This window comes from Staurois parvus, unplaced genomic scaffold (genome assembly GCF_062004578.1).
Source record: "Staurois parvus isolate SC_StPar_1 unplaced genomic scaffold, SC_StPar_1.0 ptg000102l, whole genome shotgun sequence".
NCBI classification, from domain to species: Eukaryota; Metazoa; Chordata; class Amphibia; order Anura; family Ranidae; genus Staurois; species Staurois parvus.
The window spans coordinates 1,942,501-1,968,879 of NW_028317898.1; the positions used below are offsets into that span (position 1 = coordinate 1,942,501).

A 26,379-nucleotide genomic window follows, 5' to 3' on the forward strand; every position below is an offset into this window, starting at 1 on the left:
TCATAAATCTATTTATAGCCTGTTGCCCTCACACAAGTCTTCTACATCTTGACCCCATAACTGGGACATTTGGTGGGGAGAAATTGTTTGAATGCAAAGTGGCCAGAAAAATTAATGAGATTTTTTGCTGGGGAAGTATAGACATCTGCAAATTTTTGGTTAAGGTGATTTATGATGGGTCGAATTTTGTGGAGCCGGTAAAATTCAGGTTCACCCTGAGGACGACAGTGTATTGTCGTTGAAATGCATAACATACATTATACTCTCATATCAATGCCTGGCCATGGCAGCAGAGAACACGGGCATATAATTAATGGGGTCTGTGGACCAATACAACCGCAATTCATTGTTTTTGGAGACACTAATGTGAACGCTAGTATAGTGCTGATCTGATCAAAGATATTAATCCATTCAGACACTACACTAGCAATGGAAGTTTATGGTGTATGACTGTTCCTGGCAATCGAGGGGTTAAATGTGATTACCGTTGTACTGATGGGCAATCTGACGCTATCTGGGAGGGGAGAGAAAACCAGCGGAGCACGAATCATGCATATATACACGCGATTTTGCGCACCCGTGCCACCCTGTAGCAGTATTTTTGCTATAGGGCGGTCAGGAAGCAGTTAAAAAACAGTTTGCATTACGGCACTGCAATACTTTAACAATTGCGCGGTCACGCAACGCTACACCCAAATGAAATGTACATCCTTTTTTTCCATGAATAGAGCTTTCTCTTGGGGGTATTTGATTACCTGTGTGGTTTTTTATTTTTTGCGCTATAAAAAAAAAAAAAAGACCGACAATTTTGAGAAAAAAACCCCAAAAAAACACAATAGTTTGGACTATTTGATATAAAACATGTCCAGTAAAAATATTTAAAAATCAAATTTCGTCATAAATTTATTCCAAAATGTATTATGCGACATGTCTTTGCTAAAAGAAAAATCCCAATACGTGGGAATTAATTGGTTTACGTGAAAGCTATAGCGTTTACAAATGTGGGTATAGATACTAGATACAGGAATTTTTTCTTTTATACTAACAATGGCGGTGATCAGCGACTTATGGCAGCGAGCGGCAACTTGTAGCAGGGCTCATTCTGACACTAGGGGGAAATGACATCCCCAGTGACACTAATACAGTGATCAGTGCAAAAAGAAGCACTGACACTGTACTAATGCCACTGGGGAGGAAGGGATTAACATTTGGGGGCAATCAAAGGGTTAACTGTGTGTAGGAAGTGTTTCACTAGGGGTGGGGGGTGATTGACACACGGGGCTGTGATCAGTGGCGAGGGTAGGGCAGGCGGGCGCCCTCGACCCGTAAATGCAAAAATATATATATATATATATATATATATATATATATATATATATATATATATATATATATATATATAAACACACACACACACACACACACATATCACTTCTGGTTAAAACAAAACAAAAACCACCATCTCTGGCCAGCTTAACAGTTTGGTGGTCAGGGTGAATCAAACGAAAGGGAAGCATTCATACAATGTGATCTGTATCATTTGACACCTGCCACGAAGTAGATCAATGACAACCATTAGGAGTAACCTACTTGGTACCTGCCCAACAACAGAAATAAAAGTTTAGGCTGGCCACACAGTACATGGATCAGGTTTTTTTTTTCCACCAGCCAGAAGGCTGATGGAAAAAAAACTGAACGAATTCACCCATTGCCTACATGGACATGTCATCGAATTCTGACAGTGGGGACTCTTCCACTGTCAGAATGCAATGATCAGTGCTACAGTGCTGATCGATGGAAAATTTTCCAACAAGCCGGTTCGAGAGAAGTCACTCATTAGATTGACTTCTCTACACAGAAACAGCCACAGATGTTCCTGTTGAACTGCCTGAATTTTGATCCATCTATGGCCAGCTTACGTTTGCTGCTGTGCACCAAAGGTGTTCCTTAGCAACAACAGAAGGTGCATGTATCTGGCACTTTTTAAATTTTAGTTCGGCAATCTGTGTGCTCCTAGATGTGTCCTCTGCTGCCATTTTGAGTATTTACCGTCAGCTGGATCCTACTGCAGTCGACCAGGTAATATCCCTCCTCATTGGATTTTTTATTACTATAGGGACATCCCTCCAAGAGCCAGCCATGTAAATTTAAGCTTCCAATTTATGTAATAGAAATAGAGCTCTTCTTGACAATAGAAGCTAATGCTATGCTGTTATGTAAATTCTGTATACATAAACTCATTACAGTAACTTACCTGTGGTGTAGTCCTCTCAGTTTGCAGCTTTCAGTCAGCATCATGGTGATTTGTACCTCAGAAGCTTGATCTAAAAACAGTAATAAATTCACAACATGTTTAAAACAGATTAGCAAAAAAGACATATTAAAAGGCAACATAGAAAAGGGTTCAAGCATGGTGTTTGTTCAACCACATCAAGAGCTATCAGTAAGCATCATTAAAGCTACTTTCAGGACAGATGTATTAGAACTGCTTCAAGTCACTGAAAATAAAGATTATTTGCACTGTCAGCTATGGCATTGTCTTGCCTAATGGGGAAGTTATAACAAAATCAATGAAGACTAACAAGTATGGCAAAATGGGTTTAGAAATAACCCATACAAGGAACTCTACAGCATTCAATACCCAAGTTCAGTATTAGAGCTTTCTCAACATTTATACTGTGACTTATACAACATACATTTTATTGCCTTTGATTTGCCAAATATCAGGCATGTTTTGCACTAGTGCAATCACTGAAGGACAAAAGAATCCAAAATGTGCTGGCAGAACAGTCAGGATGGCATAGCAGTACAGCAAAAATTATGTAGACTATTTTATTACAGCCATTTTTCTATAATTGTATGCAGAAGCCCGAAAAAGTTATAATTTTACTTGCTTCACCCAGGTATGACATAATTTAGAAAATACTGGAAACTAGTGATAGGTGGATAACAATGTTCATTTGCCTGAAGGAACATTTTCTTCCACTTTGTCTTTATGTTTAGCAGGCATTTTCATTTTACATACCAATTCAAGAAAACAATTTAAAAAAAAAGTGTGAGTGCTTATTTTGTGTAAAGTAGAACAAAAAGGCCTAAAGGAGATTATGGAGGAAGATGAGAAGGAACACAACTTCAACTATAAAGTAGTGCAGAGGTGTCCGTATGCAAGATTTGTTACATCATAGTCCTTCTCCAAAGAGGTGAGGACCTTCTATAAGAGGCCTTTAGGCTGAAGTACACAAAGAAAAAATGGCATTTGCAGGAAGAACCCTGGAAAGAGTATATACAGGCACTTATCAGAGTCAGCCTAATGCTCAGACCTGTGGATAATATATTGTAGCGCAAATAGTTTATAGGGTGAAGAACCAATGACATTCGTACAATGAATTGTAGTTTTAGTACATCAAACCCACTGGGGTTTATTTACTAAAGCTGGAGAGTCCAAAATCAGACTCCCTTCTGCATAGAAACCAATCAGCTTCTAACCTCAGCTTGTTCAATGAAGCTTTGGCAATGAAACCTGGAAGCCGATTGGTTTCTATGCAGAAAGGAGTCTGATTTTGCACTCTCCAGCTTTAGTAAATAAACCCCACTGTGTCTATAGTGGGTATGTGTGTTTAACCTCCCTAAAGGTCTGATTATGTCCATATTTCTGTGCTCAAAGTGGTACATTTTTTTTGAATGGAAATATGTATTTTTTTTATTGTAGACCTGTAATTTTTAGGAATAACTCACTGAAATCTGTCCGAACAAGAGTCTAGTAAACATCCCGGGTAGGATAAAATTTGAAACACAAAATCATTAATTATAATTTAATCATAAAAAATAATATAATAATAAATTGAACTCAATAATATATTCAAACCAAAAACACTGAAATTTGAAATAGAGCACCAAGTTCGCACATCACTGAGCAAAGTCGCAAAATCGTTTTTAGTGTCTGATGACGAATTTCCCCACGAATCATTATCACTCAATTCTGCAAGTGGTTCTGATTTACTATCGCTGTTCTCTAGCTGGTCTAAAACAGATTTTGACCTAAAGGGACGCTTTTTGGACACCATGGACGTTTCTCAGTTTCCAGGCAAAAAGAACAGTAGAAATGCAGGCAGGGCACAGGACAAAGCACTAGGGACAAAATGTATGTGAAATGGTTTCATACAGTAATGTTTTACAATGTGATTTTAGTGTATTTAGTGAATGTCACTTTGTCTTTTTTAAAATTTCCCGCCGTTCTGTCCCCTGTACGTCCCGATGCTCGCAGGGGATGGAACCCAGATGACAGATGCCGGCATCCTCCGGAGGACATTACCGGGGACACTGCAGGAGGGACATCGCAGGAGCGCAGGACAAGGTAAGTGAAGAACAGATGCCGCAGCAGCGCCGCATGGTAAGCCCGAGTGTAGCTCAGGGTTACCGCTTTTGGTACTGAAACTTTACCCCGAGCTACACTCGGGAATACCGTCAGGGAGGTTAACAGCTAAAGATTACTTCTAGGCACAATTAACATGTGACACATACAGTGGTCAGCATAAATTAGTACACCCCAACAGATTTGTCAGAAAACCTTTACTTTCCTTTCAGAATCAACATTTTCTATGGGACACTATACTACCAAATATGCCCACAAATGCGGGCCATTGATTGCATTGATTTGTTAATTTGCACACACAAAAAAGTATTTTTCCTAACAAATTCATTCAAGATCATGTTGCAAAAATGAATACACCCCAATGAACATCTCAAGAGCAAAGCTAAATTTTAGACAAAAAAACCCTAACAAGAATTCAGCTACAGGGGAGTCTAATTATTCATTAAACAGGTGTCCACCAGACAGTTGATTACAGTGCCTTGAAAAATATTCATACCCCTTGACATTTTCCACATTTTGTCACATCTAAAAACGTAAACTTATTTTATGTGAGAGGCCAGCACAAAAGTGGAACATAATTGTGAAGTGGAAGGAAAATGATAAATGGCTTCAAAATGTATTACAAATAAATATCTGAAACGTGTGGCGTGCATTTGTATTCAGCCCCCTTTACTCTGATACCCCTAACTAAAATCTAGTGGAACCAAGTGCCTTCAGAAGTCACCTAATTAGCAAATAGAGTCTACCTGTAATTTAATATCGGTATAAATACAGCTGTTCTGTGAAACTCTCAGAAGTTTGTTAGGGAACATTAGTGAACAAACAGCATCATGAAGGCCACACCAGACAGGTCAGCGATAAAGTTGAGGAGAAGTTTAAAGCAGGGTAAGGTAATTAAAAAAAAAATCTCAAGCTTTCAACATCTCATGGAGCACTGTTCAATCCATTATCCGAAAATGGAAAGAGTATGGCACAACTGCAAACCTACCAAGACATGGCCGTCCACATTAATCAGAGAAGCAGCTAAGAGGCCCATGGTAACTCTGGAGGAGCTGCAGAGATCCACAGCTCTGGTGGGAGAATCTGTCCACAGGACAACTATTAGTCGTGTACTCCACAAATCTGGCATTTATGGAAGAGTGGCAAGAAAGCCATTGTTGAAAAAAAGCCATAAGAAGTCTCGTTTACAGTTTGGAAGAAGCCATGTGGGGGACACAGCAAACATGTGGAAGAAGGTGCTCTGGTCAGATGAGACCAAAATGTAACTCTTTGGCTTAAAGCAAAATGCTATGTGTGGCGGAAAACTAACACTGCACATCACCCTGAACACACCATCCCCACCATGAAATATAGTGGTGGCAGCATCATGTTGTGAGGATGCTTTTCTTCAGCAGGGACAGGGAAACTGGTCAGAGTTGATGAGAAGATGGGTGGAGCCAAATACAGGGCAATCTAAAAAAGACTTGAGACTAGGGTGGAGGTTCACCTTCCAGCAGGACAACAACTCTATACAGCCAGAGCTACAATGGAATGGCTTAGATCAAAGCATATTCATAGGTTAGAATGGCCCAGTCAAAGTCCAGACCTCAATCCAATTGAAAATCTGTGACAAGACTTGAAAATTGCTGTTCACTGATGCTCTCCGTCTAATCTTACGGAGCTTGAGCTATTTAGCAAAGAAGAATGGGCAAAAATGTCACTCTATAGATGTGCAAAGCTGGTAGAGACAGTCAAAAAGACTTGCAGTTGTAATTGCAGCGATAGTTGGTTCTACAAAGTATTGACTCCAGGGGCATGAATACAAATGCACGCCACACTTTTCAGATATTTGTAAAAATGTTGAAAACCATTTATCATTTTCCTTCCACTTCACAATTTTGTGCCACTGTGTTGGTCGATCACATAAAATCCCAATAAAATACATTTAAGTTTTTGGTTGTAATATGACAAAATGTGGAAAATGTCAAGGGCTATGAATACTGTATAAAAGGGCGTTAGTTAACAAAGAAAACCCTTTCCCATTTCATGACGTCAGCAATGACACCACATGGAAAAGAAATGTCACAAGGTCTGAGAAAGAAAATAATTTCTGTACACAAGAAAGGTGAAGGCTACTAGAAGATCAGCAAAGCTTTACTTATCAGAATACTGTAGCAAAAAGTGATACAGAAAAAAAAAAAAATCAACAAATGTGGAACTGCAACCATCTCACAGACGTCCAGGCCATCCACAGAAATTAACACCTCGACAGGAGCATCTTCTGGTGAGAAGGGTTGAAGAAAATCGCCACGCAAGTTCATTGTAGTTAGTAAAGTAGTAGAAAGCCAAACTGGGGTGACTGTTTCCTGTGACACAATACGGCATAAAATGCAGAGGAATGGCATGCATTGGTGTCGTTCATGAAGGAAGCCTCTCCTAAAGCCGATGCACAAAAAAAGCCCACCTAGAATTTGCCAGGGCCCAAGCTGCAGAAAGAAGATGACTATTGGGACTCAGTACTCTGTAGTGATGAGACGAAGATAAATGTTTTTGGAACTGGTGGCTTCAAAACTGTATGGAGTCCCAAAGGATAGGAGTACAAAGAAAAATTCATGGTGCCTACAGTGAAACAAGATGGCAGCAGCATACTTCTTTGGAGTTGCATGAGTGCTGCTGGTGTCAGGGAGCTGCATTTCATTGATGGTATCATGAATTCACAGATGTGCTGCTCTATATTGAAAGATAAGATGGTACCATCACTCCATGCCCTTGGTCATCGTGCACTTTTCCAACATGACAACGATCCTAAACACACATCTAAGACCAACTTGTTCATTCCATGCCTAGAAGACTTGGTGCTGTCCTTACAAATCATGGAGGTCATAGAAAATGCTAGATATAGTAGTTTTTGTTGTTGGGTGTATTCATTTTTGCATCAAATAAATGAGCAAAACTGAAGATTTGGTAATTAAGTTATATAATTAACCTTACTTTCATGTAAAGAGCTAAACAAATGTCCTATAAAACTCAGATTTGTCAAAATTTTGGAAATTGTTCTCGAGTTCAGTGCGATATCGATTAAAATCTTACTTTTCAAAAGTGGTGTACTAATTTATACTGAGCACTGTATGTGGGCATAATACTGTAAATAGAGGTGTGAACACGGTGTCATCATTGGAGCCCATACCATTAACAATAAAATGGTTAGCTGCTGTTAAAAACAACTGTTAAAAAGCTGCACTCCATAGACTTACACAGCGGGACTTCGCCCCCCCCCCTTCCTCTTCACAGCATTCGACTGACAGCAGCAGGAGCCAATGGCTCCTGCTGCTGCTCAAGTGCTGTGTAAAGAGGAAGAGAGGGGAGAAGAGATATAGTCATGCACAGTGCTGGATCTCTTCTCCCCTCTCTTCCCCTTGACACAGGTAAGGGTGAGGGCAGAGAAATCGAAAACCTTTTTTTACCTTAATGCAAGGAATGCATTAAGGTAAAAGAACGTTTTTAGCTTTAGTATCACTTTAAATAGGAACAGGAGATGCTCAGTCACCAGCATGATGTAAATGCACAGTATATACAGCAGTAACAGAGCCTTGACACTATTTTAGCCTATTTTACAAATGTACTTCTGTGCACACATCTGTATGAAAAAGTATAACGCAAACAAACGTCTCTTTTAAAAGAAAAAAAATGCATTCCCCATCCAAATTTTTTCTCTAGGATCTGTATTAATTACTGACCCCCAGCAGGCTCACGTACCTATCTAGAAAGAACCCTGAAACATTGCCTACAGCAGAGTAGTTTAATCCTGTCAAGTTCTACGAGATTGTGAAAAGAAACTCCAAGTGAGGTGAACTAGCATGCTCCCAGAACAGCTATTTAGCCCTTTAGGTTTAGCAACAAACCATTTCAACTATTCGGTTAACACTGTTTGCCCAGTTAAAAGTATTTTTGTCTAATAACTATTCATGTACTCCCCAAGGGCAGAACAAGGTAAAGAATCTTTAAACAGCTCCTACAGGCCTTTTATTTTAGGTACCATTTAGAAATTGCTATCCAAAAGCACTTATAGTTAGTCCAATGAGAAGTCATATTACCACAAGTAGTCATATTAGAACAACAAAGGAGGTGGTTGGTGCTGAGCTAACGAATCTAAAACTACAAAAGGTGGGAAAAATGGATAACCCACAGAAAACCTAACACATGTGAACCACAACATAAACAGCACAAATAACACAAGTGCACTACCAAATGTGAAAACGCAAATAAAACACTTCCTCAGCTCAAGACATGTGCCACAGTAATATATACGTGAACTATACATATGAAAGAGGAATAAAGTAGTAAAAATATACAACTATATAAATAATGGAATACTGAATAATAATAAACTGGTATAACAATAATCAATACATAAAAAGCCCAAAAGTGATATCAGTGCAAGACTAAACATGGATGACATGAATGCATGACAGGTGAAAAATAAGCGCAAAAACAAACACGTCATAAATAATGGCATACAGTGAAGGAAATAAGTATTTGATTCTCTGCTGATTTTGAATGTTTGCCCACTCACAAAGAAATGATCAGTCTAAAAATCAAATGGTAGGTGTATTGTAACATAGACAGACATGCATTTCTTTTGTATTTTTTGTTGCTATTCTAACAAATTATGCACTGATTTGCATGTTCATGAGGGAAATAATGATTTGATCCCCTTCACAAACATGACTTTGTGATTGCCAACAAGGGATTTCCCACCAAGTACTGAGGTCAGACGTTTCCTGTTGTTGGCCACCAGGTTTGCACACATCTCAGGAGGGATTTTGGCCCACTCCTTTTGGCAGATCCTCTCCAAGTCTTTAAGGTTTGGTGGCTGACATTGGCAACTCGAACTTTTAGCTCCCTCCACAGATTTTCAATCGTATTAAGGTCTGGAGACTGGCTAGTCCACTCCAGGACCTTAATGTGCTTCTTCTTGAGCCACTCCTTTGTTGCCTTGCCCGTGTTTTGGGTCATTGTTATGCTGGAACACCCATTTATGACCCATTTTCAATGCCCTGGCTGAGGGAAGAAGGTTCACATCCAAGATTTGATGGTACATTGCCCCGTCCATCGTCCCTTTGATGCGGTGCAGTTTCCTGTCCCCTTAGCAGAAAAACACCCCCAAAGCAGAATGTTTCCACCACCATGTGTGACAGTTGGGATGCTATTCTTGGGGTCATAGGCAGCATTCCTCCTCCTCCAAACACGGCGAGTTGAGTTGATGCCAAAGAGCTCGATTTTGGTCTCATCTGACCACAACACTTTAAACCAGTCCTCCTCTGAATCATTCAGATGTTCAGTGGCAAACTTCAGATGTGCCTGGATATGTGCTTTCTTGAGCAGAGGGACCTTGTGGGCACTGCAGGATTTCAATCCTTGTCGGCGTAGTGTGTTACCAATTGTTTTCTTAGTGACTGTGGTCAGAGCTGCCTGGAGATCATTGACAAGACCCTCAGGTGTAGTTCTGGGATGATTCCTCACTGTTCTCATGATCATTGACACTCCACAATGTGAGATCTTGCATGGTGCACAAAACCCAAGTAGACTGACAGTTGTTTTGTGTTTTTTCCATTTGCAAATGATTGCACCAACTATTGTCACCTTCTCACCAAGCTGCTTGGCGATAGTGTGTAGACATACACAAGGCTGGACTTGTCTCTGACATACTTGGACAGCTCTTTGGTCTTTGCCATGGTGGAGAGTTTGGAATCTGAGTGATTGCTCCTGTGGACATGTGTCTTTTATACAGGTAACAAAATGAGATTAGCAGCACCCCCTTTAAGAGACTGCTTCTAATCTCAAGCTTGTCACCCGTAAGAAAGACACCTGGAAGCCAGAAATCCTGCTGAATGATAGAGGATCAAATACTTATTCCCTCATGACCATGCAAATCTGTGCATAATTTGTTAGACATGCATTTCTATTGAATTTTTTCTTGCTATTCTCTGTTACAATACACCTACCAATCGATTTTTCGACTGATCATTTCTTTGTGAGTGGGCAAACATTCAAAATCAGCAGGGGATCAAATACTTATTTCCTTCACTGTAAATATTGCCACAGAAATGTTAACACAAATCGCACGAGTGCACTAACATATGTGAAAACAACACAAATAGACACATCCTCAGCTCAAGACATGTGCCACAGTAATAAAGGTGAACTGTACATATGCAAACGGAAAAAATAACGTGAATGAAGTGGTAAAAATATAGAAATATATAAATATTGAAATATAAGATCATGATAAACTGGTATAACAATAATCAATACATAAAAAACCCAAAAGCGATCTCTAACCGTGCAGGACTAAACCTGGATGACATGAATATCAAAAAGGAATATATGTAAATAATAAATCAAAAATAAGCACAAAAACAAACATCATAAATAATGGCATAAATATTGCCACACAAAATGTGAATGCACACAGAAGATGGTTAAAGTCCACGATACACTAATACATGTAAAGTTCAATATTTAAATTCCCAAATAAACTTGATGGGTGATCTTGAAAGTGATCGATCGACTTGACAAAAAATCCCCCACTGGCTAAATTGCCTCCTCACCTCAACGCTGCGACCCCTAGGGCCCAACACACTTCCAAGGCGCTCAACGCCAAACAGATAAGCATCCCATGGGGGGATTACGCACTAATCCAGGAACAATCAACAACAGGAGAAAAATGCACTGGACAGCCTCTCAAACGCAAATTTTTTTCACACCATTCCAAAGTAGAATAAAAAGGGTGCTGCAGATCAGACCTACACAATCTGCTTCTGTAACCAAGTAACACACCATAGCAGGAATCTGAGAACACAACCGAACAAGATATCACAGTCTTAAGTATAATTAAACCCACATAAATAAAAACTATCAACAAATGCTGTATTACATGCTGTTCATACTCCGTCACAATAGGATTCGCTTTCTGTATTCTGCCAAAAAACTGGTGGATCTTGCCATTTTCACTGCAGTTGGGGGATTGTGCAGAGCAGTGTTGGCAGCTAGTGTACATGCTCAGTCACTGTATTTCTGCCCTGAGAATTTACTCCCCATCACATCTGAGCAGCCCATATGGGTGTATACACAGTGGCAAATGACAGCCCACTCCCTCTCCCTCCACACCCACTAAACAGCTAAACACAATGGGGTTGGGATATTATATGTGATTGAAGCAGGTTTCACCATCCTGTTACTCTAAGACAACAGGTGGAGGGGCATGGCACAGCCTGTGACTGGCAAAAATCTGCTCACACCATGTTATTGCCAAAAATAACAAAGATTTGATTTCAAATATTTGCATGACAATTTAACCACTTCACTGGGCACTTTCACCCCCTTCTTGCCCAGGCCAATTTTCAGCTCTCACCACTTGAATGACAATTGTGCAGTCATGCAACACTATACCCAAATACAATTTTTATCATTTTTTGTTGAGACAGATAGCGCTTTCCTTTGGTGGTATTTAATCCCCACTGGGGTTTTTTTTTTTTGCTAAAACAAATGAAGAGATTGAAAATTTAGAAAAAAATTTTTCTTATTCTGTCATAAAATTTTGCAAATAAATAATTTTTCTTCTTCACCGATGTGCGCTGATGAGGCTGCAGTGATGATCAGTGCTCTGATCATCAGAGTAAACAAAAGGCTGACAGCCTTACTGGGTATCGGCTGTCCTTCCCTCACACAGACACAGCATGTGAGGAAAAGACTGCTGATAACCATCAAGTCTGTGTACATGTGATTGGACACAATTTTTTTTTTTTTTTTTTTTTTTTAAAACGTGAAAAGTAGCAGAGGGCTAGAAGCTCCTCCTGCCACTGTTTCCCTGAAGACAGGCTGGGAAACCAGCTGGGTCATGTGACAGCTGCATATCAATAAGGTAAAGGATTGGATTAATTTTTTTCTTTAATAAAAATTACAGTGCTATCATCCACATACAGTAAAAGAAGGGATCATGTAAACTAAACAGTGTGTATTTAGTATCACTTTAGGCTGGTCGTATATAGGATCTGTTTTTTTAAACAGCAAGCCAGCTAATAAAAAAAAAAAATAAAAACAAAAAAACAACCACCACCACCATAAACTGATTTTCCCATCCACAAATTTACGATTAATAGGGGAATCCCCCCCCACTGTTGTATTCTGGCAGCGGGACTACTCCGCTGCCAGAAAGAATACACTGGTCAGCGCTACAGCCCACTGGCTGCACACACTGATTGAGTGGAAATATACCAAACAGCCCCATTCATGAGGAGTCAATCACCAGATAAACTACTCTCGAACAAGAGCAGCCATACATGAATCCATGCCGATCCAAGTATGGTCAGCTTTAGGCATCAATGTATTGTAGTTTAAATGTTATCCCTTATGTGACATTGATACGTTGAAAAATAAAAATTACATCAGAAGATTGAAGCATATGAGTTAGAGCAGGGTCATGGACAAAAGGGGTCTAAATGAATGGTTGGCACGACGTAACAAGTATTTCTAGTTTTGTATGGCTGCTGCAATGTGCATTAATTTGTACATTCAACCATTAAGATGCTAGCAAAGGATGCATTCTGTCTAATTCAGTTCTGTTGCAGTATTTAACCATGCTTCTAAACTGAAGAAACAAATGTGATGTGTAAACTAATAAAAACAGAGAACATTTTGTGTTTTGTTGCCGATATTCATTTCACATCCCAAGATCTTGCTACTTTGGGTACACCTTTGCAAACCACGTCTATATAATGCTCAGCTAGCTACAAGTTTCCTACAAACATCTTACATCTTTGCTTACATAGCAATCGTTGGAAACAGAGGGTTGTATGCTCAGAGTTTAACGGCATTTCCCACTTGTCATCCTTCATAAGATTCTTATTGTACCTTAATGTACATGCTAAGACAACTTTAAAACCAGAACAGCAGAAGAGAGCCTTTGATCTTCAATGAAAGAAGAGCACAAGTGGAGTCACTAAAGTGCATCTCAAGAGAGCTAGAAGACAGAATACATCTTAATCCCATGTACAGATCATTTATGCAAATGCTTCAACAAATAGTTTAACTGCTAACTGCATATACAGTCAGGTCCATAAATATTGGGACATCGACACAATTCTGACATTTTTGGCTCTATACACCACCACAATGGATTTGAAATAAAACAAACAAGATGTGCTTTAACTGCAGACTGTCAGCTTTAATTTGAGGGTATTTACATCCAAATCAAGTGAACGGTGTAGGAATTACAACAGTTTGCATATGTGCCTCCCACTTGTTAAGGGACCAAAAGTAATGGGACAGAATAATAATCAAACTTTCACTTTTTAATACTTGGTTGCAAATCCTTTGCAGTCAATTACAGCTTGAAGTCTGGAATGCATAGACATCACCAGATGCTGGATTTCATCCCTGGTGATACTCTGCCAGGCCTCTACTGCAACTGTCTTCAGTTCCTGCTTGTTCTTGGGGCATTTTCCCTTCAGTTTTGTCTTCAGCAAGTGAAATGCATGCTCAATCGGATTCAGGTCAGGTGATTGACTTGGCCATTGCATAACATTCCACTTCTTTCCCTTAAAAAACTCTTTGGTTGCTTTTGCAGTATGCTTTGGGTCATTGTCCATCTGCACTGTGAAGCAGCGTCCAATGAGTTCTGAAGCATTTGGCTGAATATGAGCAGATAATATTGCCCGAAACACTTCAGAATTCATCCTGCTGCTTTTGTCAGCAGTCACATCATCAATAAATACAAGAGAACCAGTTCCATTGGCAGCCATACATGCCCACGCCATGACACTACCACCACCATGCTTCACTGATGAGGTGATATGCTTAGGATCATGAGCAGTTCCTTTCCTTCTCCATACTCTTCTCTTCCCATCACTCTGGTACAAGCTGATCTTGGTCTCATCTGTCCATAGGATGTTGTTCCAGAACTGTGAAGGCTTTTTTAGATGTCGTTTGGTAAACTCTAATCTAGCCTGTTTTTGAGGCTCACCAATGGTTTACATCTTGTGGTGAACCCTCTGTATTCACTCTGGTGAAGTCTTCTCTTGATTGTTGACTTTGACACACATACACCTACCTCCTGGAGAGTGTTCTTGATCTGGCCAACTGTTGTGAAGGGTGTTTTCTTCACCAGGGAAAGAATTCTTCGGTCATCCACCACAGTTGTTTTCCGTGGTCTTCCGGGTCTTTTGGTGTTGCTGAGCTCACCGGTGCGTTACTTCTTTTTAAGAATGTTCCAAACAGTTGTTTTGGCCACGCCTAATGTTTTTGCTATCTCTCTGATGGGTTTGTTTTGTTTTTTTCAGCCTAATGATGGCTTGCTTCACTGATAGTGACAGCTCTTTGGATCTCATCTTGAGAGTTGACAGCAACAGATTCCAAATGCAAATAGCACACTTGAAATGAACTCTGGACCTTTTATCTGCTCATTGCAATTGGGATAATGAGGGAATAACACACACCTGGCCATGGAACAGCTGAGAAGCCAATTGTCCCATTACTTTTGGTCCCTTAACAAGTGGGAGGCACATATGCAAACTGTTGTAATTCCTACACCGTTCACCTGATTTGGATGCAAATACCCTCAAATTAAAGCTGACAGTCTGCAGTTAAAGCACATCTTGTTCGTTTCATTTAAAATCCATTGTGGTGGTGTATAGAGCCAAAAATGTTAGAATTGTGTCGATGTCCCAATATTTATGGACCTGACTGTAAGTAGACTGCACATCCAAAAAAAAAAAAAAAAAAAAAAAACACGAAAAAAAAAAAATCAAACAATTTAGCATTCCAGATCCAGGAATCAAAACACATGAAACATTCGGAGCCAATCCAACAAGTTACTAGTGATTTTAAAGATGCATGGCATAAGGTGTATAGTCTGTGTTGCATGCAATTAATTCATACAGCAAAGAAATCGTTTAGTTACTTTAAGTAGAAATAGTGAATTAAGCATTGGAACACTAGTTCACATGGAGTTTAAAGTGGTTCTAAAGTTAAAACACTTTTTTTTTTAGCCCTAATGCATTTCCTGCATTAAGGTAAAAAAAAAAAGCGATTCAGCATTTGCTGTGCCCCCCCCCCCCCCTTTCCCTTTTCTCGAACATTTACCCGAGACCTGTATTGACCAAACACTGTGCCCGGCTGCATTTGATCGCTCCTCTCTCAGAGGCTTTGCTGAGACAGTGGGAGCTATTGCCTCCTGCTGCTGTCAGTCAAATCCTGTGAGCAGAGAGCAGGGGACGGTGTGGAGCCACGTTGTGTGTGTCTATAGACGCACACAGCTTGGCTCAGGACCAAGCCCACACTTCTACTTCCATAGTAAGTGGCTTGCTATGGTGGCAGACACCGAAAAAGAGAAGTCAAGAGAGAAAGCAGGGGACTCCAGAAGAGGTTTGGGGTCGTTCTTTGCAATACAGTTGCACAGAGCAGGAGAGTACAACAGGTTTATTATTTTAATAATAAAATAATAAAATAATTGCCTTTACAACTTAAGCTGGCTGTAGACCGATCAAAATTGAGTTGGTCCAGCCAAATTTCAATCAGTGTGTGGCCATCTCTGTTAGACAGAAATAGATTGTTCGCAATAGGACTGTATCTAGGTAAACACAAAGCAAACCAGGACATACACAGCATCAATATTGGTAATCAGCACTACAAGATTAAAGCAAATGGACATCTCCATACTTGTATAGTTTACAGCAGAAATTGTAAATGTGTTTCTTTCTGCAGAGTAGCTCACCCTGCTTGCCATTCCCAGCACCAAGTAGCCTTCCAGTCTTAACTCATGCAAACAGAGCAGGGGCACATGAAGTGCTTAGTCTGTGAAATTTGATGAATTGCTCCACAATGCCTGCAGTTGGTAGAAAAAAAAACCAACAAAACCTATTTCTTCCTATTAGTATTTTCTTCTGCTCCTAGAAGTGAAATAGTTTTATCCTATGTGTCTATGCACACTACTTTAGGCTATTAGCGGTTTTTGAGCTTTAGCGTCTATGAGCAGAAAGAACAAATACTTTTTAATAGAGTTTTTTTTTTTTTGGGTAAATGCTGCATGTACTGTAAAAACACTAAGTGTGAACGCTCCTAAAACACTACTATGCTAGTGTGCATGGAGCCTAAAGCTACCAATAGGGACTTTGTAAAACATTGGGCAACAGGGAAAAGCATTACTAGTCCTGTTTTCCAGCCCCCATGCCTTAACTTGAAGCTTTCCCTCAACTGGAATGTAATTGATAAGCAAAAATATGTCACCTTAAACACTTTACTTTGCCATTGTTTCCTAGCGGCTGGAGTGAAGCGGCAAGATTTATTATTGTTGGATTATGGAGCGTAGACTGACATTTTGCAAGATTGAATGAGGAAACACAAATCTTATCAAGAGTGTACAGTTCCTGCATCCGTATTGTGTTCTCTTATCAATATTATTTCCTTCTGTTTCTCCACGCAAGCAAAGTTGCTATTCTGCAAATATACAATGCACTATAAATTCACTTCGAAGATCAACTTAAAAAATTCAGTTTGGGAAAAGCAAGAAGAGACAAACATGTAAAAATAAAATAAAATGCTGCTTCTAAAAAAAAAAAAAAAAAAAAAAAAGAAGGGCATAGGGTGGCAAAGAAAAAAGTGACCCGCCCAACCAAAGTTTGCATGCATGTATCGCTGAATCTAGATCCCTGGATTCAACATTTATCTCCAACAACTCGCAACAAAGGAACGGAAAGACAACTCTCTGAGGAATAAAAAATAATTGGATTCCTTAAAAAATGGGGTGTGACAAGCAAAAGGTCAAAAGTTGCATTTTATGCTTCATAAAATGTGTGTCGTGCTCTATGTATAACCTGTGCAGTAGGGTTTACATTATCAGTACTTGTACAATATAAATGCTGCCCATTTTAGCTTTGGTTTTGCAATACATCTGACCATACACTATGCCATATCCACATATACAGTGCTAATGAGGAGTCCTCTTTGAGCATCACCCACAATATTTGCAAAGTTAAGAGGATTAGATGATTTTGGAATAAAATTAGTTCAATCTCCAGTTTCTTTACAAATGACTGACAACAGTCAATGTCATCAAGCATGCAAAGTAGTGACACAATATTATTACCTCCCTGCTACCACTGCACATGTGCCAGGTCTTTGGGCCATTTTGATGTCTGCGGAGGGTGAGGTTTAGGAAACGCTTCGAGAAAGCGGTTTGAACGTTTCCTTGTCCTTTAAAGTGGTATCATGTAGGCTGGGAGTGGGTACCTGTCAAATTCGGGTACCACTCCCCAAAGGTGCCAATTCTTAATGGGGAGCGAATGACAAAGGCTTAAAGCGGAACTTCCCCTTTTGGGTGGAGCTCTGCTTTAAGAATGGTCTACTTTGCTTCACAAAGAAAAAAAAAAAAAGTACACTTTAACCACTTGCCGCCCTGCCACTGCATATATACGTGTGCAGGGCGGCACTGGGTCGCAAAAGCACGTTTTAAAAGGGGCTCCGCGCTCCCGATGGTTTCGCCGGCAGAGGGCGCGCGTGCGCTCCCGCCGACCCGCGGGTGACACCATTTGATCCCAGAGGGATCAATCATTCGATTTCAGCCAGTGATGTCTGGCTGAAATCAGATGATCGGTCCCTGTCCTATCCTGTCCTGTGTTGACATTTACACAGGACAGGATATGATGCAATTCTTCTCTGCCTGGACACATTCCATTCCAGACAGAGAAGACATACAGTGAGTAAAACAGCACATACCCACAGTTAGAACACACCTAGGACACATTTAACCCCCTGATCGCCCCCCCCCCAGTTAACCCCTTCACTGCCCTGTCACCAGTGTCATTGATCAGTGAACAGATTTTTACTGATCACTATCAGTGTCGCTGGCGACTTCCGATAGTGTTAGCGCCCCTCCCAGATAGCGCCAGTTTGCCCGCCAGTACACCAGTAATCCCATTTAACCCCTTGATCCCCCCCCCCCAGTTAACCCCTTCACTGCCCTGTCACCAGTGTCATTGATTACAGTGAACAGATTTTTACTGATCACTGTATTAGTGTCACTGGTGACTTCCGATAGTGTTAGCGCCCCTCCCAGATAGCGCCAGTTTGCCCGGTAATGCACGGGATTTTTTTTTACCAAAAACATGTAGCAGAATACATTTTGGCTTAAATTTATGACTAACTGAGTTTACGATATATTCTTTATAGCTGAAAGTAGAAAATATTGTTTTTTTTCAAAATTTTCGTTTTTTTTTGTTTATAGCGCAAAAAATAAAAAGCACACAGGTGATAAAATACCACCAAAAGAAAGCTCTATTTGTGTGAAAAAAAGGACGTAAATTTTGTTTGGGTACAGCATTGCATGACTGCATTATCATTTGAATTAGTGCAGCGCCAAACAGCAAAAAAAGGCCTGGTCATTAAGGGGGGTAAATCCTCAGGAGCTCAAGTGGTTAATGAAATTTAGTACACACACACACCTTTTTTTGCAAAATATAAAAGGATGTTATGCTGAGTAAATTGATACCAAACATTGTCACACTTTAAAATGCTCATGGAACAGTGACTAACTACAGTTAAAATTAGCCATAGGTGACACTTTAAATCTAAACAGTTAACCTGTAAATGCTTTAAAGCACAAGGTCTGGTGCTAGAATTATTGCTCTTGCTCTACAATTTGCAGTGATGGCCTCCAAAGCAGCAAATAAAACAGAGATCGGTTTAATCGGCTGCTACACAAGCTGGCAATGGCTTGAAAACAAAGAAACCAAAACAGGAAGTGACAAAATCCTTGTCTCTTCCGGTTTCTGATGCAACACAGTGGGAGGGACAAAGGTCAGTTCCTCTCACTGTGTGCTGCAGCGATACCCAAGATATCACCTTCCAATCCAGCAGCATTTTACTTTTGTGGGGGAAAAAAATAGCAACTAAAAAAAAAAATATACTGTATACAACTGCGACTAAAGTCATATTGTTACTGAATGTTATTAAAAATGATTTTTCCTTTTCAATCTGCAGTGCTGTAATTTTCTGTGCAATGCAATATGGCAACCTGGAGGTGTTCTGTACACAGATAGTGTACAGAAAGCCCCCCAGAAATCTTATTTCTTGCTTGTGATTGGCTCACTGATTTTCCCAGAAGTCTGCACTATGACGCAAAACAGATTTTTGGCATCCCCTGCAACAAAACGTCATTTTTGGTGAGATTCTCCCAAAGGGAAATCACATCTAAAGGGATACAGACCTCGCCAATTTAGTCCTCAGAGCCCTGCAGGTGCAGCAGCTGATCAATAATTGTAAATCCACTCTCATAAAATTTACTCTGCACATGGACACAGGCAAACAAACCAGCTATTTCTTCAGGAGTAGCAAAAGGTAGGAATCTGCAATAAAATTTGTTAATTTCCTGCAATGTAGATAGATCACCCTGAAGGGAATGTTTTTTTCTCAACAAAAGTGAAGTTACTCTTTAAAGGACTGGCTGGTATTTAAAAAACTCTGTTTATGCATTTGCTAGGACCTAATTAGTCTTGCAGTACTATATTATGTAGGATGGAAGCAATCAAAATATCAAAACGTTCGTTGGCATGATACGGGCAGTGTGCAACTAAGAATTACTCTAACATAACGGTATGAGGTAAAAATGAACTCATTCGTTTCCACAAAAAATATTTCCTTGAATCCAAGAATGTAATGCTCTTCTGGCTAAACCTCACACTGTGCCAAACAGCTACAAGTCATGCTCCCACTCTGACACAGCCCAGAACTCCAGACCTTTAGCAGCTTTTGCAGTTCTGTAAAACATTGGCTGTAGCCCTGCTGCCAAAAACCCCTCAATTTTCAGCTTTTAGTAATTCATTGAAAGCGGAGAAACCAAAGAAAAAGTAAATATGTCAGGAAAAACCACTGCCCTGGGCAAGTTTTCAAGCTAATTTATATTGACACAATTTGGATTAACATGTGCACATGGCAAGCATTTAAAAGACAATAGTTTACAAAGACTTAACATTCTGGCTGAACTTCTGACTAGGAAAAAGTCTAAGAAAAAATTAAGTACAACAAGACAATGAATGTAATGCAAATCCTGGGATGGAGGTCTAAGATAGGCTATTGTGATGACATCTTAATTCAATCATAAGTTTTTTGGGTTTTTTTTGCTTTGAACCCCTTCACGCCTAAGGGTAGAACAAATCTAAATGCCTATGCACAATTCTGCAACGTTGACATGTTGACATGATAGTAAAACCAACCATATCACCACAACTACTTTGTACATCCGAGTGGATTATACCTTGATTTTTTTAGGACAAATTGGGCTGTCATTTGGTGGTAAATGGTAATGGATAGCTCCCGATTTTTTTTTTATCAAAGGAAAACTGGCACAAAATAGTAAAAAAAAAAAAAAATCAATCTTTTTTTTTTATTTAGCTGTGTTTTTCTTGTTACGACCATAACCTACCACCAAAGAACAACACAAAATAAATTCTCCAGCTCTTGACGATCGCAGAGATACCATATGTGTGTATGTTATTTGTACCCGTAGGAATCAATAGTGCGCATTTTTTTTTTTTTACCTAAAACACACTGACATTAATGCAGGCCATAGATGGGTCGAAAATCGGCCGATTTTTCGGCCGAAAATAAAATCGGCCGATTTTCGGATCGTTAGTGGGCGATTTGGTCGGCCGTTTTTCGGGATTTTTGGCCGTTTTTTTTTTTCGGTAAAGTTGGAAAAAACCGGCCGATTTTGCCGATCGGCCGATTTTCGCGGCAATTAGTGGGCAAATCGGCCGATTTTTTACCGATAAAAAATCTGCGCATGAGCAGTGACCTGCAAGAGGAAGACAAAAAAGAAAAAGAAGAAGAGGAAGAGGACGAAGAAGAAGAAGACGAAGAAGAAGAGGACGAAGAAGAAGAAGAAGAGGACGAAGAAGAAGAGGACGAAGAAGAAGAAGAAGAAGAAGAGGATGAAGAAGAAGAAGAAGAGGATGAGGATGAAGAAGAAGAGGATGAAGAAGAAGAGGATGAGGATGAAGAAGAAGAAGAAGAGGAAGAGGATGAAGAAGAAGAGGATGAGGATGAGGAAGAAGAAGAAGAGGAAGAGGATGAAGAAGAAGAAGAAGAAGAAGAAGAAAAGGATGAGGATGATGATGAAGAGGAGGATGAAGAAGAAGAAGAAGAAGAGGATGAGGATGAGGAAGAAGAGGAGGATGAAGAAGAAGAAGAAGAAGAAGAAGAAGAAGAAGAAGGGGATGAGGATGAAGAAGAAGAGGATGAAGAAGAAGAGGATGAAGAAGAAGAAGAGGATGATGAAGAAGAAGAAGAGGATGAAGAAGAAGAAGAGGATGAAGAAGAAGAAGAGGATGAGGATGAAGAAGAAGAAGAGGATGATGATGAAGAAGAAGAAGAGGATGATGATGAAGAAGAAGGTGAGGATGATGAAGAAGAAGAGGATGAGGATGAAGAAGAAGAGGATGAGGATGATGAAGAAGAAGAGGATGAGGATGATGAAGAAGAAGAAGAGGATGATGAAGAAGAAGAGGATGATGAAGAAGAAGATGAGGATGAAGAAGAAGAAGAAGGATGAGGATGATGAAGAAGAAGAGGATGAGGATGAAGAAGAAGAAGAAGAAGAGGATGAGGAAGAAGAAGAAGAAGAGGATGAGGATGATGAAGAAGAAGAGGATGAGGATGAAGAAGAAGAGGATGAGGAATAAGAAGAGGATGAGGATGAGGAAGAAGAAGAGGATGAGGATGATGAAGAAGAAGAAGAGGATGATGAAGAAGAAGAAGAAGAAGGATGATGAAGAAGAAGAAGAAGAAGAAGGATGAGGATGAAGAAGAAGAAGAGGATGAGGATGAAGAAGAAGTAGGATGAAAATAAGAGGAATTCCAGTCCAGCAAAAAGTGTCTCTGCAGAGAGCTCCGCTATTTCTTTGACAGTTCTCTGACAGTTCCTTGACATTTACAGCGGTTGAAACATTGTATCTATTTGTTTCCGAATAAAAACATCTGTATCCTAAATGGAAACAAATAGATACAATGTTTCAACCGCTGTAAATGTCAAGGAACTGTCACAGAACTGTCAGAAATAGCAGAGCTCTCTGCAGGGACACTTTTTGCCGGCTGTAGAAGGGATGAAAATCGGCTGATTTTTTTTACCATTGATGGTAACGTCGGCCGCTTGAACAACCGAATTTTCGTTTTTTAAAGAAAAATCTGCCGTTTTTCTCCCCATCTATGGCCTGCATAACACTAACTCAAACTGATACAAATTTATTTTTTTAAATCCTGACCTTTGACCCTGACCCAAACAATAACCCTGGCACTGAACTAGATCAAACCTCGATCTAGGTATTTTTCTTTATTTTTTCTTTTATTTTTAATATTTATTATCTTTTTTTTTTTTTCAAACTTTTTTTCTCTATGCCAGGAGTTAGAGAGATACAATGTATCTCTCTTCTCCATTCATAGAGGGAGAAAAAAAAAAAAACAAGGGGGCCAGGCTGTACAGTGACTGATCATTGTGATAGCCAATCAGAGGCTATCACAGCGATCATGTGACCCGGAATCGGGAGTCCAGGGTCCCGATCGTTAGAACGGGACCCAGGGCTCTCAGTGACACAGCGGTCTCTGTGCTGGGAGTGTGCAGTGCGGTGTACTCCCAGCACAAAGACAGGTACGCAAATATGGGGCCCCACGGGAAAAAACCCAGTTTCGTGAGGCCTCATATTTTTGTGACGTCGGCATCAAGGGGTTAAGAAACACAATAACATCAGACGTGGTTTCTTGGTTTCTGTGTTCCAACAGTCCATCTTTTTGCAAGAGTCACAAAAAAGCCTAAATGGTGCCATCTTTAGTAAATCTGTGTAGTAGTCAGCTAACATGGAGCAACACATGCATGACTTACCTTTCACAGTTTTTACAAACACTGGCTTCTCTTTGCTGGGATCTTTATCGTCCACTAGAATACCATGGAAAATTCGACCAAATGTGCCTATGTACAAAAAAAAAAAAAAAAAAAAAGTGCATTAGCAGGGGGTTTTCCACCATCAGAAAAAAAAAACCCCACAAAGACTCTTAAACAAAAAAAAAAAAAAAAACAACCTCAAAAAAAAAAAAAACACTTCAGCAAATGAAGTGCAGGAACCTAGGCCTGGGCAAACACAAGCAAGGATGTGCTCATAGGCAAAACTCCAACAACTCCAGTTAGTATTGGTCCTTGCTGCTAAGTCCTGCCCCCACACATTTCTACGGACCCATCACAGTGATGGGCTACCTTACTGGCCAACAGGAATGTGCAGGAGGCAAGAAGGGGTGAGCAATCTTCAGCACTACTAGGAAGTGCAGAAGCTTAGCACATTAGAACAGCCTTGCATTTGGCAGTAACTGTGTGTTGTTTTTATATTTCTTTGTGCAGCTATGTGCCTACACTTCAAACCTGCAGCAGTTTTCTTTTTCTTTCTGTTACATAGACAGATTTGCTTAACAGCTGACCTGCTGCAACCATAAAACCTAATTTAATATACTGTATTTTCAAAGTCAATCATTGGTAAACACCAATCGAGGTCAGCATTATTTGACAGGAGTGATTGTACTATTTGATACTGTGAAATAATGGATGCCTAAATAACCTTCCTTAGGCTGTTCATCATACCTTTAGTATCATGCGTAAATAGACTGGTTAAAAACAAGCCGAGACTTAGCCTTACCCTAAAGACGTCATAGTTGATAAATGATTTTATGGTAAAGCAAACCTTGGATTATAACGTGGATACCTTGCGCTATTTGACAAGGAGACAATAGCGTAATAGGCATTAAATCCCTTTCAGAGGAACAAGAAGTTTTTACATAAAGAATGTTAATTTTTAACAGTATTTCCTAAGGAAATGCGACTGAAGAATAAAGAACACGAGCATCTACAGTTGAGGTTATCCTAACCCTTTTTTTATTGGGGGGGGGGGGGGGTTTATGATGCTCTTGTCACACTGCAAGGCAAAAGCCATAAAGATGGCATGTACTGAACACTTACCTGCTACATTACAGAATCTGAACAATGTATCAAACAACCCTCATTCATTCCAGCTGTGCATTCATCTAAATATATCCTTTAAAATCCCTAACACAGCTGGACAGACAGAAAGAGGTGAGGGTTGCAAGCAAATATGGCTTTGCTGCACAGCGCAGTGTGTGGAAGAGCAGAGATGACATTTTTTATGTTGAACTGCTACTCCTAAAACTGGACAGAGATGGATAGAATTTCTAACAAAAATTCTTAGGGAAAAAAATGTTAAAGAAAGTTTTTCTAATCATTAGTGATGTAAAATTGATATTAGTTTTCGACCGCAGTGACGAGAAAATCTGAAGGTGGAATAGTTGGATGGAAATTTTCTCAAACAAATTTCTGTGTATGTAGTTTTCATTTGGTAAAGTCCATTTGCTCCAAAATCAAATGTTAAAAGCAAGCAAAATCTTTCGAATGACATTCGGATGCTCTGAGAATTTTCTGAAAAATTTTCTTATGACTTTTGTTAAGAAATTTCATTCGAAATTCTATCCATCTATGGCCAGCTTTAATCAAGTCACAGGGTGGAATGTGTCCCCCAACCAAGTTATACTGTTTATGTACAGTAAACATATCAACCTGCCTGATTATACTGTCTCTCTACTAGTGGTGGTAGGATTAGAAAACTCAACAGAATCAGCAATATATATCCATAGGCAACATACATTCACTAGCCACTTTATTAGGTGAACTTTGCTAGTAGTGGGTTGGACCCCCTTTTAAGTTCAGAAATGCCTTCATTTTTCATGGCATAGATTCAACAAGGTGTTGAAAATATTCCTCAGAGATTTTGGTCCATACTGACATGATAGCACCACGCAGTTGCTGCAGATTTGTCGGCTGCACATCCATGATGTGAATCTCTTGTTCCACCACATCCATAACCTGCACTATTGGATTGAGATCAGGTGACTGTGGAGGCCAGTAAACTCATTGTCATGTTCAAGAAACCAGTTTGAGAGGATCTGAGCTTTATGACATGGTGCATTATCCTGCTGGAAGTAGCCATCAGAAGATGGGTAGACTGTCGTTATAAAGGGATGAACATGATCAGCAACAGCACTTAGGTAGGCTGTGGCATTTTATCAATGCTCAGTTGGTGCTAAGAGGCAGAAAGTGTGCCAAGAAAATATCCCCCACCATTACACCACCACCAGCCTGAACCGTTGATACAAGACAAGATGGATACATGCTGTCATTTTTTACACCAGATTCTGACCCAACCATCTGAATTTCACAGCTGAAATCGAGACTCAACAGACCAGGCAACGTTTTTCCAATTTTGGTGAGCCTGTGCGAATTGTAGCCTCAGTTTCCTGTACTTAGCGGACAGGAGTGGCACCCAGTGTGGTCTTCTGCTGTTGTAGCCCACATGCTTCAAGATTTGACATGTTGTGCAATTAGAGGTGGTATTGTGCATACCTTGGTTATAACAAGTGGTTATTTAAATTACTGTTCTCTTTCTGTCATCTCGAACCAGTCTGCTCATTCTCCTCTGACATCAACAAGACATTTTCGTCTACACACCTGCTGCTGCTGGATATTTTCTCTTTTTTGGATCAATCTTTTTAAACCGTAGAAATGGTTGTACGTGGAAATCCCAGTAGATTGGCAGTTTTGGAAATATTCAGACCAGCCTGTCTGGCACCAACAACCATGCCACATTCAATATCACTTGAATCCTCTTTCTTCTCCATTATGATGCTAGGTTTGAATTTGAGCAAGCCATCTTCACCACGTCTAGATGCCTAAATGCACTGAGTTTCTGCCATGTGATTAGCAATTTGTTACCAAGCAATTGAACAGGTGTGCCTAAAAGAGGCCGGTGAGTGTATTTACTAATACAGCAATAGTTTTTATTTGAACGCAACTACCTGAACTTGAGTTGATATTAGCCGCACTAGATAGAGGAGTGCTTGAATTAAAAGGTAAATTAGGTGCACTG

General features: G+C 39.9%; 1 protein-coding gene across 2 annotated transcripts in view; it reads right to left on the bottom strand.

The window, feature by feature from the left end:
* RYK (receptor like tyrosine kinase) overlaps positions 1-26,379 on the bottom strand; it is a 211,694-nt gene that overhangs the window by 54,314 nt on the left and 131,001 nt on the right. For both annotated transcript variants that reach the window (XM_089671227.1, XM_089671226.1), the window contains exons 9-10: positions 23,280-23,366; positions 2,255-2,324 (exon numbers count right to left, since the gene is read on the bottom strand). In XM_089671227.1, coding sequence (XP_089527353.1) covers positions 2,255-2,324; positions 23,280-23,366 — 157 coding nt within the window. The remainder of the gene's footprint in view (positions 1-2,254; positions 2,325-23,279; positions 23,367-26,379) is intronic.